The sequence below is a fragment of the Nestor notabilis genome, unplaced genomic scaffold (genome assembly GCF_000696875.1).
Source record: "Nestor notabilis isolate BGI_N333 unplaced genomic scaffold, ASM69687v1 scaffold519, whole genome shotgun sequence".
Lineage (NCBI taxonomy): Eukaryota > Metazoa > Chordata > Aves > Psittaciformes > Psittacidae > Nestor > Nestor notabilis.
The window spans coordinates 2,119-21,163 of NW_009944786.1; the positions used below are offsets into that span (position 1 = coordinate 2,119).

The 19,045-nt window shown below is 36.2% G+C and overlaps 1 protein-coding gene across 2 annotated transcripts; it reads left to right on the plus strand.

The window, feature by feature from the left end:
• Nucleotides 1-243: 243 nt before the first annotated feature.
• ARL6 (ADP-ribosylation factor-like 6) lies at nucleotides 244-15,192 on the plus strand. 2 transcript variants are annotated; one of them, XM_010022552.1, is made up of 8 exons: nucleotides 244-394; nucleotides 2,878-2,939; nucleotides 4,123-4,191; nucleotides 6,858-6,952; nucleotides 10,724-10,853; nucleotides 12,287-12,342; nucleotides 12,458-12,470; nucleotides 14,937-15,184. In XM_010022552.1, exons 1-8 carry the CDS (start codon nucleotides 272-274, stop codon nucleotides 14,971-14,973), a joined length of 585 nt encoding a protein of 194 aa, XP_010020854.1. In that variant the 5' UTR covers nucleotides 244-271; the 3' UTR covers nucleotides 14,974-15,184. The 2 variants fall into 2 exon arrangements, with proteins under 2 accessions (XP_010020854.1, XP_010020855.1); XM_010022553.1 differs by lacking the exon at nucleotides 12,458-12,470 and having other exon boundaries at nucleotides 14,937-15,192.
• Nucleotides 15,193-19,045: the final 3,853 nt, after the last annotated feature.

Below are 19,045 nucleotides of genomic sequence, written 5' to 3' on the forward strand. Positions count from 1 at the left end.
ACAGGGCTATAAATGGCCAATCTACTTTTGTATCAAGGCCTCTTCGCTATAATCAGCTTACACTCCATTTGCTTAGTATACCAAGCAAACCTGCTGTGACAGTGTTTGTGTAGTGTCTTACTCACTCTGTCCTTTAAAAAGTTTAAGGACTGCTTAGCCACATGCCCACCTACTGTGCTGGCGCTGCTGTACATATTATGGTTTTCCAGCAGCTATTTCCTTCTCTGATTTTCTGAACAACAGGTGATCCCTGTGCATTTGAGCCACAACTATGGGCTTGTTTGACAAGCTAGCAGGATGGCTTGGGCTGAAGAAAAAGGAGGTTCATGTTTTGTGCCTTGGCTTGGACAACAGTGGCAAAACAACGATCATAAATAAACTTAAACCTTCAAATGTAAGTAGCCTACTTAGTTCACTGTTGATGTTTTTACTGCAGAGTTGATGTTGGTGTAAATTGGTTTTGCATGCTGTTACACTAAATATGACCTTGGAAAGATGTGAAGAGCTTTTTGATTCAGTACAATGGAACAAATATATTTTAAGGGTTTCCAACTAATTAAAACTAAATGTAAGCATCCATGTGCATATCATGAAAGCATTTCCCCCAAACCACTGTTAATATGGCATGTTTTTTCTAAGATTACTACATAAGGAAGGGTTTATGATGGCTGAAATCAGGATCTGAAACAGCTTTCTTAGGTCACTTAAACAATTGCTATAGGATTGCAGTAATGAGTGATGTGTTGAATATTTGTGATTAATACAATTGTGTAACAACTTGTCTACATTTATCATGTTTATTTTAATTTCTGCCTGGGAAATAAGAAGTCTATAATAAATAATAAAATAGGAAACAATGTGTAGATGCACACTTATTGGTGACTTCAGCATTTTTAAAGCAGAATACCTTTCAAAATAAGTAGCATGTATACTTGCAGTTCATTCATCCAGTGAAAAGTGTCTCAGGCCACTAAAAGCGAATAGTATTTTGAGCAAAGTTTAACCTAGGATTACCTTGTTTCTAAGTATGTTTATGGAACAGAAATAGATTAATTTTGGTGGGCATGTTCAAAGCCAGAGGCTTGTGCGTCTTGGTTATTACACATCTAGGAAACCATGATTTCTGCTGTTTACATCAGGACACAGCATTTGGGTTTTTAATTTCCATTGACCTTTTCCTGAAGAGTATTACTGGAAATTGTTTAAAAAATGTACCATAGTCAAGAGTCTGCTATTCTTCCGTTCCTGGCAATTATTCTTCCACTGAAAATTAAAGAGTTTTATAAACAAAGACTATAAATAGTTTACTATCTGCTGCCGGTCATTTGCGTGAAATGTACAATTTGTACCAGGCAAATTATATATTTATGTAATTTTTGAGACATTTGTTGTAGCAGGGTTTTTATGCTGTGCCTTAAGCAGTAAAGGATTCCTAACTAGAGCTGAATACGGACTTTAAAATTTATCACAATAATAGGTATGAGAGACGGTCCCAAGGGAATTACAGAAGTAGAATAAACAAAATTTGTTTGCTTTCCTGTAAATCATGTAATGAAAATTTACTTCTGAATGTTTTAATTTAATGTGATGCTTTAAGGAGGGTAGCTTTGCGTACAGCTTGTGTGAGTCCTATCCTTGCAAGATATGACAAATTCTCTAATGTGCAACAAATATCATTTGATCAGACATGGTTGAATTGTTTATTATTAGTAAGTTCAATGGACAGATGATTTTGATCCCTAGATCAACCCAGTCTTAAGAAGAACGGCTACTTTGCCTTGGGAGCAATATGTTACGTGTCTGGCAAATACAAGTGTTTCTCTAGGACCTAATAAATAAATTTGAAATAAAAGTGAAAGAAATAACATTTCTTCTGCTCTGCTCAAATTTTTCCTTGGGAACGGGAACTTTTAACTAAACTGTTTACAGTGCTGGAATACCATTTTCGTAAGGAAGCTTGCAGGTGAACAAGCTACATTTGCTTCAGTCGTATACAAAAAGTCAACTGCTTACAGACAGCATGTTTAATAAGGGTCTCTAGAAAGTCTGAAGAAGGATTGCATGTCACTTTTTCAGGCAGCTCTATAATCTAAGGAATGTAACCTGTCTCTCTAATCAATATTGATGCTTCTTAAAGGAGTTACTCTGTTGTACCAACTTAACTGATGGGTTCTTTGGCTAGCTCAAAACTGGTTATCACACAGATCTCTTAATAATGCTTTATGGTTTGGCCATTCCTCTGTGGTAAATGGTGATTTCTTCCAGTGGTCTAATAGTTTGAATTGATCTATGGTTAAGCCATTGTATAATGTCTGCTGTATAATTCCCAGTGTCAAATAAACTCCTCCAGCCTGTGGACAGAAGCTGAGAAGCTGAGTGTCGCCAATCTAGTATCTTGATAGAATTATAGCCTCTTTTATCTAAGAGGCTTGGGGTGTTGTGCAGACTTTTTTTGGCTGACATTGTGGTTTCCAGACTGCACAAATACTGTGAACTTTGACCTCAGCCAGAACCTTCAAGCTGATACCTTCCATGTTAGCCTATATCCTGTTTATTTCATAGGTAATATCCCCACATACCCATACACACAGGCTAATGTAAAGGGTAGAATCTCATTTTTGATGATAAAGTGTTTTCAGTGCTCTTGTCCAATAGTATTCACTGTATTTCCTAGAAAATACAAAACCTTGAGTATGAATTACAGTACTTTTCTGGGGACTTTTTTAATATAAAGCATCTGGAGTTGTAGGAAGTTTTTGTATTGCACAGTTGGGGGGAAAAATAGTTCTGTAATGTATTCATGTTTCAAATATATTTAAATATATATTATTTATTTTCCAACTTGGTCATAAAAGCTATACTTTCTTTCCTTTAAAGGCTCAAACTCAGGACATTGTTCCAACAATAGGATTCAATATAGAGAAATTCAGGACTTCGAGGTAGTAGTTTCTTTCATTTTCTCCATTTAGCCGTATTAATTAACATACTAGTTGGGCTTAATTATATAGTTGAACTTAATTAGCTCTTCTAGTGGGAGGTAACCGAGTACAATGTATGGTGGTACAATGACATTACATGCCATTTGTTGAAACGTTGTAGTACCCAGGAGTCAGAATCATGATCCAGGACTGACAGTGTTAGAATGTATTGTATGTTTTGTGCTGCTATAAAACTATGTATGTGTTAAAAAAAGGTTTTGCAATAGTTTGTATAAGCATCTAATTTCCAACTGTTAAGAATTTCAGAATAGGGCACTGTTACAGTCTTGAGGAGAGACAGTTGCTTAGATGGTAACCTGTATTTCTTTAAGCACTCTCACTGGAGGGAGTCTGAAGAGATAGAAGTTTAATCTCATTAAATGACAAATGGTGGCTACAGTGTTAGTGATGGAAAGATGGCAGGGGCAAAGGTCAGGAAAAGGAGGAAGAAATCATTAGTTGAATGAAGGCTAAGATTCAGAAAAGGAATGTTGTGAGACGAAGATACAAGGAGATAACATTAGCCAGTATTTTCTTTTTCTGTAGCCTTCACAGTGTATTTTGAATGGGTGCAATTGGTCTTCAAAACAAGTAGCATGCCCAACTGGATGAGAGATCTGCAAGAAAATTTATTCCTTGATAATAATGATGTGTGGGACGGATAGGTTTCATATTTTTATAGGAGGCTCAGCAACTGTATTCTCTCAGTAAAGCACACCAGACAGGTTTGGGATTAGGCTACATAAATCAATTAATATTGCTTTCCTTTGTTCTGATCCTGTAGCAGGAGAGATGACCTGCAAATACACCATGTAGCATGGTGGATACTGACATGATAAAAAAATAGTCTGAATGGGATCTTATTTTGTATTTGATGTAACTTTTTATAATCATTCTAGTTCTTTTATTCAGAGAATAAACAAATATATTTTCCTTTGTGAAATATTTCTGTAAGACCACAAAACTGGGTAGGATAGTTTGAAAGCAGATAGAGTAATCAGAGTTCATTTGGGAATCTTTCTCAGTTGATCAGGATTCAAGCTGATCTATGGTTTTTTACTGGCAGCGTAGCAAAGAAAATAGTTTGGGTTTGGGTTTTGTTGTTTGCTTCTTTGCGTCATACTTCTTTTTGTCTTTTTTGCAGTTTGTCTTTCACAGTGTTTGATATGTCAGGACAAGGGAGATACAGAAATCTATGGGAACATTACTACAAGTAAGCTTCTCATTTATTTTAAAGCATTGGTGTTCATATTAGCTGTTGTGTATGTTATTTAAACAGCAGTATGATATCTAGTGGTTAGAAATGATTCAGAGAAGACTTACACGTGGTGTTTGACAGGAGGTCAATCTGGACAAATAAAACTTTCTGTTCTAAAAAAATTAGAATTTTTATGTGCTGTTCATCAGCATGCTTTTGGGGACATCTTGTAGACTTAAAGATTGGCTGATGATCCCATACCAGAGGTGGGATTTAAATGTTGAAACCTGAAAACTAATCCTGTAAGAAAGCACTAAGATGATTTAGGTTTCTAGTTTTTCTGTTCTTCTGTAGGTAGGTGACTTAAGACCCACAAGGTATTGGCTAAAGGCTGACAGTTTTAGAGGTGTGGGAAATTAGCCTTAGAGAATAAGGCACGTGTAACTAACAACTTGACCAAGTATTCTTAGATGTTAGTTATTAAGCAGGATATTCACTGTATTTTGTGACACTATGGTATTGCCTTGTGATAATAGACACCATTTTCTGTTTTACTAGCTTCTAATGAAACTTGAATCTTCATTTATGTTGTCTCATTGTTATTCTGTAATATCTGATGGTGGTCTAAATAAGCTGAACAGTAGTCAGCCATACAGAAATACCTGGGTGAAATAGAATGGAGAAATTCTGGAGATTACAATATAGATTAAATATTAATATTTAATGTGGTATTAAAGTATTCTTTAATTGAGGGTTAACACTTCGTCTCCTTTCTGTGCAAAGTATGTGTTAGCAATTTGAAAACTTCCTGTGTGGGTAGGAGATCTTCACTGTTCAAAACTGTTAAATGTATGTCTTCCAAATCTTTTGGTTTTCAATAACTGATGCCTTTAGGCTGCTTTCAAAATGCCACCCAAGTGCTTCGTAGCAAATTTTTTTTCTGACTCCTGTAGTTAATGCAGTAACTTTTCGTTTGTGTGGCTTAAACAGTTTATTTCATCTTAACAGTAAGAGTTTCTTAGGTAGTGCTGAAAGTGAAATGTGCACTTGTATCCACCTGTTTGTGATCTAGTGCAGTGGGCACATATTTAAGATTAACTTCTGAGAATAATATAAAACTAATAATGTATTGTTCGGTTTGTAAAGTTAAGCAAGGTCTAATGTTGCACATATTGCAAAATGGCAATCAAATCTGATCAAGTGTCTTAAGTAGTTGCTTTGGAGTCCTTGCAGCTTGGCCTGTTCTTGTATTTGGCTTGAAACTATCTTACAGGATGTCCTCAAAGTACACTTGTCTTAAGTATATGTAACTCATGTTGTGTCCCCATTACCATTACTTGTTTGTGAAGTGACTTTTTTGGTAGGAAATACATGCCAGGACTCTGATTCCTCTAGAAAAAATACTGTATGCTCATAAAAATTACTTAGGCATCTTCAGCTAATAGGCAAAAGCTTTACTTGCTGTCAAAGTTCTTCTGTACTCCAGAAAAGAATGGACCATCTCATACAGTCCTAGGCTTGTCAAGTTATTTCTGGTTTTCAGTAGGTCTAGGTCTGTTTCGTATCACAGTACAAAGGTAGATGGTGCTGGGGGGTAAAGAATGTATCTGCAGTTGTCTCTCAGGGAAATGTAAGGAGAAATGAATATTACATTAAAATGTAAATTAGAAATACTTTTAGTGGGTGTTTATAACTGTTCGTCTGAATAGATTCGTCTTTATTTTGCTTTCAGATAAGTTCCAAGAAATGAAACATCAAGTCATAAAATATCATATATATTCTGAAATAATGAGTTGAATAGTTAAGGGGACAGGGTTTTAAACTGAAAGAGGGTAGATTTAGATTAGATATTAGGAAGAAATTCTTCGTTATGAGGGTGGTGAGACCTTGGAACAGGTTGCCCAAAAGAAGTTGTGACTGCCCCATCCCTGGCAGTGTTCAAGGCCAGGTTGGATGGAGCTTTGAGCAACCTCATCTAGTGGAAGGTGTCTCTATCTGTGACAGCGGGGTTGGAAGTAGATGATTTTTAAGTTCCTTTCCAACCCAAACCATTTGGTGGTTCTGTGACATGGTGTTTAGGAGCTGACTGCTAAGCTGTGGTCACATTGGTAGCAAAATGTCGTGATGATTTGAAATAGTTGAAAGTTTTTACCTGTTATTCAAAGAAAAGAAAGATCCTGTTCATGCATTCTTTTGTAAGTTATGTTAATCCGCGTATGCTTAGTTGCTAAACAGCTATGGACACATGTTTTTTTTCTAAAAAGGTAATTAACCTTTCTCTCACTAAACTTGGTTTAGTGTAGGAAATGAAGAATTTCTACTAAAACCCATCTTGAGATTTTCTTTGTCTGCCCGCACTGTCAGAACAGAAGTTGGTTACAGTTTCAGAGGTCATTTTTCAGCCCCAGTAATGAAATGAAGCTCTTCTGAAGGGTCTGTATAGACTCAACCTTTTATGAGTCATGCAGCTGACAATCTCGTGTCTCAAAAAATCATGCAGGTTACCAAAAGATTGAATTTCGGAGATAAGGCTGGATTCTAATGTTAATGGTAAATAACAAAATTTAGAGGGGGGGAAAAATATCAGGTTTGGGGTTTTTTTGGTGTTTCTTCTGAAGCCTTTCCTTAATCAGTTTAAGAGAACCTATAATTTGCCTCTTTGCTCTTTTTATGTTATGCAGAGAAGGCCAAGCCATTATTTTTGTCATTGATAGCAGTGACAAATTAAGAATGGTTGTGGCCAAAGAAGAACTTGACGCCCTTCTGAATCATCCAGGTGAGGAGGCTTTTTTCCCCTTCTGTTTCCATTATTTATGATATTGTCTTAAGAAAAGCCCTTATCTGACACGTTCTGCATGCTGAGTAATATGCAAATATATTAGTCATTCACGAATACTAGAACAATAATAGCCTTCACTAAGTTCACATTTACAAATTGATCATACTTCAGTCAGCTTCCCTGGCTTGGATTAGTCTCTTATTAATCAATATAGCTCAAAAGTTGCATTGTTTAGAGGAAGAATAGACTTTGACCCTTTGGAAGCTGAAAAACCTGTATGTGATGATCAACACATACAAAAAGTATCTCTCTGTTTGGAGTTTTCCATGAAGACAGATAATTCTTTTAATGGAACTTTTATTTTCTTTTTTTATCTTCATTATCTTTTAAAATTATTATTCTACTTTAGCCAGGAGTAAGGAGGGGTAATTATACCAGTCAGTTTCAATTGCCTATAAAAGGATGCATGGGATGGCAGAAGATAAGAAGTATGATCAGGAGGGTGGGTTTAGGGGTTTGCTTTGGTTTTTTTATATGGAGCTACACTTTTTAAATTAAGTTCTGAGATTAGTCAATTCTTTGCTTCTCTGCCCTCCCATATAGCAAACATTACAGGAATGTTTTTCGTAAGCAGTATGCAGATTGGACTTTCAGCACTTCAGGTAGTTGCTCTTACCAGGTTATAAAACTACCTGTAGGAAATTTAGAAATTAAATAAACCTGTAATTCCTTATTTAGTTATTAAGCTGGTAGAGCCTTAACTTCTGGGTTTACCATGCTGAAAGTAAGAAAGGAGAAGCTGACTTGCATTTCTAACCAAGAAAATTAGTATGTGGTAGGGGCAGTTATATTACTATGACTGTATTTTCCATGAAGACTGCATATACTACATTAGTTCATCATCAAAGATGCTGTAACTGAGGTGTGTGTGAGAGCTGTCTGGGCCCTCTTAATTTCATGTTCAAGGGTATGGGTCATTTCAAGTGCAGACACTGAAAAGACAGACTTGGAAAGGTGAAAGGGGAGGATAAGGTCATCCAAAGGCTGCAGGTGGATTATATAGAGGCCAGGGAGCTTTGTACCAAAGCAGATGTTAATCACAGTAGTAAAAGATAATTCTGTTGGTAAAATGGAAGCTGCATAGGACCAGAGGTGGGAGGTAGAAAGTGCTGTAATAAGTTACTGGTTTATTAGAAGGCAAAAGAGTGAAAATGTTAAGACTGAGGAGATGCAAGCTTAGGCAGCGCTTTTTATTTAGGCATTAAGAGGTTCTTAATGCTGATCTAGCAGGTCAGCGCAGTTCAGCTGTTGATGTGTTTGTGTCTTTCAGTTCTGAATGACTATGGCTATGGCCATCTCGTATATTCCCTAGAACCAGGAAAAGGGCAGTTGTGTATTTCTGCCTTGGAGTAGCTCAGCTCAGATGCACAAGTGTTACTGTTTTATCATTTCTAATTTCAATAGGTCACACCTAAGAGAACCAACGAGAAGAAAAAGTTCTTCTAGTAGTAATGTTTGATAAAACTAGTGTGAACTGAATCAATATATAACTGGATTACTATATCAACATTTTTATTTGTATTACTGTTCTGCTTCCTGCATACACTACTTTTCTCTCAATCCTCTTCTGCCTCTGTGAACCTCTTGGAGTGGATTACATTTACATGTTTACTTAAGGTTTAAATGGATGCAGGGTAACAAGCTTGATTCAATTCCTGTCTGAAAATCTTAGCAATTCTTCAGAAAAACAATTCCCTCTCTTTTTGCCAGGCTTTGCCTAAGGTGGTCAGGTGAAAGAAAATGTGTACTGTGAAGCATTAACGGGCATAATGTACTAGCTGGGACTGTTTAGTAAATCAGAACTAGAAATTATTTTTACTTATGTAAGTGGACAATGCACTTTACAAGTAATTGTTTGATGATCACTGTCATTTTTAAATCAAACTTCATTCTTCAGCATTTGGAAAGATGGTAGTCTGTAGATTACTTGTTTTAGATACTGACTCTTGGGTCACTTGACCTCCGGCACATGCTTCTAAAACAAACTGACATTTCTGTAGATTTGAAATTCTTTGCATAAAATTATACATCACACGTATCTAGCGTGGGGGATATTTTTTTATGTGTTAACTCATAACTGCTTGCAAGTAGAAAATTTTACTTTCCATTAATAGGTATAAAAAAGGGGGAAGGAAATACTGTATAGTAAGAAACAATGTCATAAGGTAGGAAATAACGTCAATTTCTGTGACCACCACTTTAGCAAGCATCTTTAAGTGTACATTTTTGAGTGTACATTTATGTGAATAGGTTGTGCCCTCTTTTAATTGCTTAAAAAAAAATTGAAAATTGCTTTATTAATTTGGCTATTTGTGTATGTGATGTCAACTAATTTTTGTCATTTTAATTTATCCATAACCTGCAACTTGTGGGAATTAGGGTCCATTTAATGATACTGTAGATTAATGTAGAAGTTTTAATCAGTTGAACAAAAGCTGTTCAACTATGGAATCAAATGAGAGACTTAATGATACTCTGTGCTGTATTTTGAGGTCTGTGTTTTGCGTTAGATGGTATCAGAAGATAAAATAGCTCCAGATAGGGTAAATAATTGTGAAAATTGTCAGTGCTTTGGTCAGCATTTCTGATCTCTGTGTATGGGTAGACAGTGTTATCTCCACTGATTTTTATGGAAAGGCTCAGTAGGGGGGTTGAAAAAAACACAATTAGGAAGGCTCAAACCACTTCAGCATTGAGAGTTTGCTGGGGTTTTGCTTTGCTGGGTTTTTATGTTGTCCCATCATGTTATGTCCCACCACTCCCCCGGCAGGGACAGCTGGCTTACGTTTGAAGTTCTTAAGTAAATCCTTAGCTTGTTCCTATGCGAAATAACCTTTTATTTTTACTATTTAAAAAGAAGCCTGTATAGCAATTTGGGGGGAGGGGGGGGCTGGGGAGTGTTATTTTCCCTTCAAGAATTGATTGATAGGCTCAAATCTAGATTTTCTAGATTTTCTAATCCTGTAATTCCTCTTTTGCTTGAATAATGTGAAAAATTCTTACAGTTAGTATTGGTGCTGGCAGTTTTGCATCTGTCAAGTTGAAGACAGTGTACTTTGCTTCCTTTCAATGACTCTCTAGTCTTTTGTGGCAATCAATGAAGCTTATGCTTTTGAATGTGTAACTATGCCAGATATTGCCAGTGGACTTGGTTTGGTCTGTAGTTCTCACTGCTAGCTGAGAAGAGCTTCTGAAAAATAAGTTGTTCAAGTGAAGATAGGATAAGGGATGTCCAGATGTGCATTTTTTCCTATCTTACTAATTTTATGAAGTCATGAATGCTCTCCAGAATGCAAAAGGATAATTCAGACCACCCTTATGCAGCTGTTGCAAGGTTATGAATGAACACTTCTGTCTGTTTTACACATCCAGTCCTCACCAAGCAGATGTGTAATATTTGTAGGCAGTTGTTTGATTTCCTGTTCCTCAGCTTCACCAGCAATTTATACCTACAGCTTTAAATGTAAGTATAAGGTAGGGGAAAGGGGGTAGAAGATCCCAAAGACTCCAGGAAAGTCTGTGAGCATTCTTGAAGCATGCATCAGAGGCCATGTGACCCAACAGTGTGCAAGTTGGTAGGATACAACCTTCAGAGAATTGCAGTTACAGGTGAGCAAATATCTTCCTGTACTGTTTGTAGCTTATTACATGTAGAGATTAACAAGTGTTACATAATGCCATGCTAGTTCTATTTCTGCTCATGTCTAGATATAAAGCACCGTCGACTGCCTATTCTCTTCTTTGCTAACAAGATGGACCTCAGGGATGCAATGTCATCTGTGAAAGTATCTCAGTTATTGTCATTAGAAAACATCAAAGACAAGCCCTGGCATATCTGGTAAATTTCCCTTTTGCTACCCTTTTATTGGTATTACTTTTTACATTCATGTTTATGTCTACCATGCCACTCAGTATTATATAACATAAATTACATCAACTGGATAAAATGCTGTGTTGCCACATGTGGGAACAGTAGTAATATTAAAATACTTCGTATGAAACTTGTTTTAAACACACAGTGTTGACTGTGTCTTGAAAATTTTCACAATAGGACTGTTACCCAAATAATGAAATGGAGAAATTCTAGTGAAATCAGAAAGCAGTGTTCTTATCAGAAGAACAGCTGCTATTATTTTGTGCTGGGAAATTGAGTAGAATTGTTATCGGTGCTGCTTGCAGCTTTCAGAATATCAACAATTAAACCTTTAGAGATCTTACTTAACTCTGCAGATGCTTTAGTAAACTACTGCTGAAAGGCCATTTAGTAAATTCAGAGGGACACCATACTCTACTGTGTAATTTTTAGTTGTAGGAGCTAGTCTTTTCTTTCTGAAGGATGTAAGCTTTCATATCAATAGAGGGATTTTGTGCCAATGTTCACAATGGAAAAAAAAACCCTCTCATCAGAAGTGCTTTGTAGAAGTTAGATTTTTGTCTTATTTAAGTCCTCAAATACTATAATTAGAAGTGAAATCAGCAGCTAAATGCTATTGAAAACTACAATTTTCATTTTAGGTCTTTTTTAATACTAAATTTGGTTACTTCTGCATTGTTTTGGGGTCACTGCTTTTTGTCTCAGAAATTACACCAATGAATTCTGAAGATCCTTGGAAAAAAATGTTATAACTAACCACAGTAATAGGCCAGATTCACTGCTGTGCTAGTTTTCGTAAGCTGAATAAGCACAGTTACACCCCTGTGATTCAAGAGGTAGATTTACACTCTTCTTGGTGTTGCTTACTATTATATATGTATTACCTGACATTCCTAGGGTTGCTGTTACAACGAAGCATACTATACTTTCTTCTCCCCATACTCCAGCATCCTCGCTGCACATAGGAACTGCATGGGAGGATGCTTCAACTCAATAATTTAAAAGTCACTTCCAACCTAAATGATTCTATGATTGTATGATTCATCACTGTTGTTGTAGATAGGAAACATTTTTTATAGCATAATCTGAATGGAAGTGCTGCAGGACAAGGTGGCTGCCTTGTATGAGAGCTCTTCCAGAACCCCTCATGTTCTAGGAATAATTCCTCTGCCTTGAAACTGAAATTAAAATAGATCACATCTTGAAATGGTGTTTCCATGTTTATCTGGAGGGTACTCTAGAATGTATCATTTGAGAAGCAGCCTTCTCCATGTGAAGAAAACTTAACTAAATTGTAGTTGATGCTACTTTGCAATTCTGCAAATTAGAAGTATAATGATGACTGCACTAAAACCAGGTTTTTACAATGTTTTTGTAATTTGATTTGTTTCTTTCAGTGCCAGTGATGCTCTTAAAGGGGAAGGATTACAAGAAGGTGTAGATTGGCTCCAAGGTATATCATATGTAATTCTCTTGCTCTGTTCTCATTCTGTTAAGCTTTTTCATTTTGTAAGAGTTTTTTTCTTTATTATTTCCTTTGTTTTCTTTCTGTCCATTTCTGCTGTCAGATCAAATTACACAGTGAGTACTGATGCTCCATCTCCTATTTGCCTTTCATTTACCTCCTTAACATACACAAAAGATCATGTCAGTTTCTCTGACAATAGCAAGTACTATGAAATATTAATGCATAACTCTTGCAACCAGTGCAACACTTTCTTGTAAACAATAATACCAGCTCCTGCACTTCAGTGTATTCTTGCAGTAGTTCAGCTTGTTCTGTAATTCATTCTTACTGTCCTGTCCCAGTTTTACATAACTTAATGTTATATATCAGGAAAAAGTAAATAAGCAGGCTAAAAAAATAAGTGAAGTACACAAACAAATATGCTAGTTTTGATTATTCAACTTCAGTTCTTTAATCTAGAGCCAAAATAAGAACAGCTTACATTATAACTATCACAGAATATGCAGACACTCATAACTACATAGAAAATACCAGATCCAGCTTAGAAGGATGTATTACATGTTTTTAATTACAAACTTGATATGGATGCTGTGTATCCTTCTATTGCATGTTGCTAAGGATCTGGTCTTTTTTGTCCTCCCACATACTGCTGAAAGCGTAGAATAGTGAAGTGTGGTATTGTTTTGGTAGACTCATTCTAATTTTAGCTGCCTAATTTTCGTTGCTTTCGTTGTGTGTGTACTAGGTAGTGTAGTATAATCTGAATCTGTAGGTTTCTGTGTACTGGCGTGTTCTGTGCTCTGGCAGCCGCTAGATGTCAGCGATGTTCCGGAGTCAGTGCCACTAAACTCACTCCCTTCAAAATGCAGCTAAATAATATCCAGCATTGTCCCCAATTTAACATATCGCCATTTATCTATTGATACCAGATTGCCCTTTGTACTTAGCATCCTCACTGCTAATTAGAAAGAGATGGTTTATTTTACTGTATTATTACAGACTACAAAAAACATTAGGTCTGGTTTTCAGAGGAAGGGACCAAAAATAGTCTTTATAAAGAGATTCACTGCCCTACAGAACAGTGATCCATTCTCTACCATCTAAAAGTGTTCTATGATGGGCAACCAGCATCTTACTAATGAGTTTCCTTCACTATGTATCCTGTTATCATAGAGGAAGATTCCAAATCACGTCCTTTTTCCTAATTTCAGGCATAGTTCTGATTTTGTAATATATTCCTATAATTTTCAAGGTCTGTGCTTATCTTTGAGGAACCTCCTAAGAGTCAATCCAGATTTTAAGTTGATGGGTTTGTATGTAGCTTCAAGCTACTTAAAAGGATCTTAAATGCTTGTCTGAATATTTTGTCAGAAAACATTCAAGTTGTATACGTGGGTTTTTAAGCACAGTAAGCAGGTGATTCACTCACATTGCTCTTCATAGCTATTCACTTCTCATGGATTGTTAAACTTCTTCATTTTCTGAGCTGAAATTCTTCATGGATGGGCTTTATCTAAAATTTCCTTCAACTCCTTGGCTCAGTGTCCTCAACAGCTTAAAAGGGGTTGGGTTTAAACCTTTAAACCATTGTTGCCTAAATGTGCAGTTTATACTTTTAGTGCATGAAAACTTTGATATTCCAAGAACTACAGTTCTCCTCCTCATCCCTAGACCACTAGATGGAAAAATCTGGAATAACTCTTAAGTTATAGTGGTCCCTAAATCATGGCCTGTTGATGCCATAAAATTCAGTGGAGGAAATGACACCTGGTTAGTGAAGGCTCAGTTCTCTTTGTCAGCAGCCATGCTTTCCTTAGTTACCTTTTCCAGACCCATCCCAGGTAGTTCACAGATTTGGGGCAGCAGGGGCAGAAGGTTTTACATTCATTTCCCCCAGCCTAATGAAGGCTAAGTTTGCTTATTTCCCTGTTTTGTAATGCAACATCACATCATCAATAGGGTAAAACTAAGCTGTCTCACAACAGCCTAACCCCAGCTCACGTTCCCTGTTAGGGGGGTGAATTGTGCCGATTTCCACATTTTGTAATGGGGATGTGGTATATTTATGCTAAGGAAATGTTTGAAGTGAATTAAGAAGTGGCAATCAGGCAGCAATATGGAGAAGTGTGGCTACTGAGAGCAAAGAAGTTCTCATGCAAGTTATTAAAAAAACTAGCTTTAAATCCTTTGCTGTTGGGGAGTTGGTTCATGTTCACTTACATGGAAGCTGAAAAGTATACAAGGAGTTAAAATGCACAGTTCATAAAGTAAACTTCTAGGCCTTATTCTCATAAAAGTTATCCTATAAGAGCAAAACAAAAAGATAAAAGTTGAGTTATGTGGTAAAGTCTCCCTGTTAATTAGCAACATTCAGGGAAAACAACTTGTCTGTGGAGGAATTTTGGAAGTAGATGAGAGACCAAGCTGAAAACAACTGCATTGTCCCCCATTCTTGTAACTACACCAAAATATCTTTTGGTGTACTTGTCACCTGGTCAATTCCAGGTTATGTGTTCAAAAAGCAAAATATAGCAAGAATTCATTGTGTATTAAGACTAGCCATTTCTTTTTATTAACAGATCAGATACAAGCAAGGAAGACATGAGAGATAACTAAAAGATGGCGTTCTTTTACAGACTTTGCCAGTAGGTGTACAAGTTCCTTGGAAAAGAAGAGTGATTTAAATAAAATTAGCAGTTCAGCTAAAATATACTCTGTTGACTTGTTACCTTTTAGTGTCTTTTCCAGGAAAACTGAATGTAGACAACATAGCAGCTCAGGTATGCACAGATGAATTAAATTGAATCTTGTGACTGGAGAGCATATATAAAAAAATATATCTATATTTCTGTTAAACATCTGCATTCATTTGAGTTTTAGGTGATAATTAGCTGTCATGAAATGCCCCTCTGTTTTTTTGGGGGGCATTTGGACACCTTTTGACCAATTTATCTTCCTGAGAAACATGATCAGTACTTTCTGAAATACAGCTGCATGAGATACCTACTGATTTTAGGTGCCCATTTTTAGGTATTTCTGCTTTTTTTTTTTTTGTTTTTTGTAATTGTAAAGTCTGATGTTGGTGTTTTAGTAACCATCTACAATAGGCTTCTAGAGGAATATTTTGATTTAAGATACAAGGATTTGAATATACTGTGTATTTGTTAGAGATGATTGCAGATGTTTATAAGGAACTGCTTTTAATGAAATGTTATAAATTGTTTCTGTAATATGCCATGGTTATATTTGCATTCCCATCAATAAAAATTGTACAACACGCCATGGTATTTTTAAACTTATATATGTTCATTGATGGTCTTTGTCTTAAATTTTTTGTTTTCTGTTACTTTCATTTGGAATGTATCTGTTTTCCAATGGAAATAGCATTGTATACTGTAATAAAATGGTATCTCGTTTGCCAAGTGCTTTTTTTTTTAATTGCATATATTTGTTACACTTTCTAATAAACTAGACTGTTCTGCCAGATATTTAAAGAGCATATGGTTGAAAGCTGTATTTTGAAAACACCGTTAAGGGACAGTTCACTAGTTTATAGATCATTAATATGAAATGTCTTATACTTCTGTTGTGCATAAAAACTGTTTGACTTTCGATCTCAAAGATGTATTATAGGTTACAAATTAAGCCAATGCTAAGACCTTTATTCTTGTCATGCTACCTCTCTCCCTTTTATCCCTCCTCTCTTGCCCAAGAAACAAGCAGACTGGCACTGGGAATGCTGAACCCTGTATTGAACTGATTAGTTGATTCCTGTAGGAGATGTAATATGTGGGTCTTGCAAAAACTTCCCCCCTCCTTATTAGAAGATGAAACACACAAATGTTCTGTAAGCATGCCTTTTAGGGCTCACTTAATAGAGAAATATTTGGAGCAAAGGGCCCTGCCTGAAACCGTAGAACAGTTTTATGTACTTTCAGTCCTTATTAAACAATTAAAATTAACTCACTTGCTTTTCTAGAGGGAACTAAGTCTTGCTATAAAAAACCTTTCTTACAGGATTCTATAATTCAGACAGTTCAGTGTTTGTGACACCTTTGGCCTTCTGTCAACTCTGAATCTAAATATCTATACAAAATCAAATACAAAGGAAAAAATTGTAATTCTGAGACTTTTTCTAACTGAATTGTGGGAAAGAATTTTCTGGTTTACTTTGCATTGGTTAATACACTAACAAAATAATATTTGTTGGAAACCTTTTGCTGAGTGTAAGTATTTGTAATTATTTTGGTTCACCTATATGGCTTATTTAAATAAAATGCTTAATTTTAAGTTGGCATTTTTTTTCCTACCAAAGAAAATGTAAGTCCTTATATAAAAGTACTGACCTTGAATAAATTGGACCTTGCTGGCTTTTGGCTTTCTGACTATTTTTGTTTATGTTGGACTACACAAAGTACTATGTTTTTTCTCACTTCCAGAAGATTTATTACCTTTTTATTAACATACATCTACCATGTTCACCTGCATGTTCACCTCTTCCCCAATATGGTGTACAGGCATAGGTCCCTAACATATGCAGTTGGTACAGCCTTGAGTTGCTCTAATATCATTGAATTTGGTACAAAGATGACATATTGCACAAAACCGTCGTGCATCTTTGCAGTACGGCTCCTTCGGAGCTGTTTTCTGTGGGCCCCGTGGCTGTCCCTCTTCAATGCTGTTCTCCCATTACATTTAGGATGATAAAATAATGTGTTTACCTGGATGCTCTAAGACAGTTTACATGTATGAGTTCAAAGCAGAGAAGTGCCTTTGGAGGTTGAAGTGAGACTTGCAGAATATTCCTTTTTTCTTCATGTTACTGTAAGTGTATTCATAAAATAGGAACTTGAAAGGCAATAGAGTGACTGAATGAGATTATGAGAGAGTTTGGTCTTCGTACCCCACACGTTGTATGCTGTTGCTTCTGTGCACTAAGCTCATTGCCCTTCTATGTATTTATGAATTTCCTTAAAATATGCCTGCTAATGCTTAAGACTATCGAATTTTCAACTGAAACATGATGCAGTCATTCTTATGTAAAAAGTGTTGCCTTCTCTTCTTTACTAAGTGGGGGCTATCAGGGAAACATGTGAATCCTAATTCTTTCTAGCCTTGCCTCTTTGTTACTGAGGATGCTTGACAATACAGAGTAGCCCCATCAAACTGCTTCTGTAGAGCAAGGTAGTTGGTGCTGAGGACCTGATGTCCCCAGTTTGTGAGACTTCGAGTTTCCTTTAAGCATGGCTCTTTTCTGGCCCTCCAGATAGTGCCTCTTACTTGCTGGAGCAGGTTGGGTGCACTCTGAGCTTTCCTGTGTACTTTCATCCAGAAAGAATTTAGTTTGTGTACTCCCAGCCTACTTTGAGATGTAAACAAAAGCGCTGTTAGTGAGGATGATCTTTAAAGTACCCCTGTGACCTGAGCTAGCATACTAGTGTAGGCATGCCTGTGCAAACTTAAGAGGGAAACAATCCCAAAGTTTTGAAACCATGTAAAAGAATAGAAGAACTTGGCAAGAGGTCTCAACTCCAGTGAAATATCTAGTGAAAATACAAGTTTGTGGTACGGTCCAGTCAGAACTGGGGAATTTTATTCCATTAATAAAGGATATAACCATTAGACAGGGATTAAGTGATAACACTTCCAAATTAGAGGAAATGGCATAATGTGAGTTGTGAAAAATAGGCAGCCATGAGTACAAAGAAGAGTTATCAGCTGTCAGGCATCATTGCTGTTTCTAGCATCATCTGTATTTATGATCACACAGGTTTAAAGTTGTTATTAGGGAAAGCAATGCCTTTTTTTATACATTTTTATCTATGTACTTAAAATTTCACTCTGCAAGTAAATCTGTATGTTTTAACCTTATCCACCAACATTGACTAGCATAAGCTGAACAGGAAAAAAGCATCTAAAAATTGGTGTAACACGTAACAAATGGATTAAATGAACCAGAAAGTCTACATTGTTTCAATTACAACAACAGTCCAAGAAAAGTTTCATCATTTATTTTGTTAGCAATGGATTACATGGAAGCAACTTGGTCCAATTTAACATCTTCATCAGTGACGTGATTTTGTTGGCCAGTAGTTGCATTCTTTCTTCAGTGGAGTAAGGATAGACAAAGGGTTTCTTCTCAAGGGTAGAATGTTTCAGCTGGGAAAGGTGTTGCTTTTCTCTTGTAATAATTCTTCTTCCTTCAGTCCCCGCCTCCTCCTTTTTTAGATTTGGTTTGGTTTGTTTTGTTAGGTTTTCAAAGGGAAAGTGTTATTCCGAAAGTGGAAGAGTTACTCTGAAACGGAAAGGGTTACTCTAGTGCCTGGAACCCATGGATAATTTTCCGTTTAGTAAGTCTTTTGCTGAGGTTTAAATTAAGTGCAAGTTAATGCTCTAAAAAATTTTTGGCACCAGTTTCAAAGTAGTCTGAATTGATTTATAAACTAATCCAATCTAGTGGTTAGCAAGTATTGCTGCATATTGCAATTAAGGTTTGACCTTTAGTATTTCTTTAATTGTTACCATCATAAAATAAGAATAATAAAATTTATCTTGGAAAACAGTTGCAGAATAGCCACTTCATTGCTGACTTTGGAGTATTTGCATATGTACAGACCTTTTGTGTTGCAGCATTACAGTTTCTGGAAAATAAAAAACATATATCCAAACTCAACTAGTCTAGGAGGTA

Bases quoted from the DNA above. Each gene is read 5' to 3' on its own strand.
- ARL6 (XM_010022552.1), top strand. From the start codon at position 272: ATGGGCTTGTTTGACAAGCTAGCAGGATGGCTTGGGCTGAAGAAAAAG. The intron at 395-2,877 runs GTAAGTAGCCTA...TTTCCTTTAAAG, and splicing joins ATAAACTTAAACCTTCAAAT to GCTCAAACTCAGGACATTGT. The intron at 10,854-12,286 runs GTAAATTTCCCT...TGTTTCTTTCAG, and splicing joins GACAAGCCCTGGCATATCTG to TGCCAGTGATGCTCTTAAAG.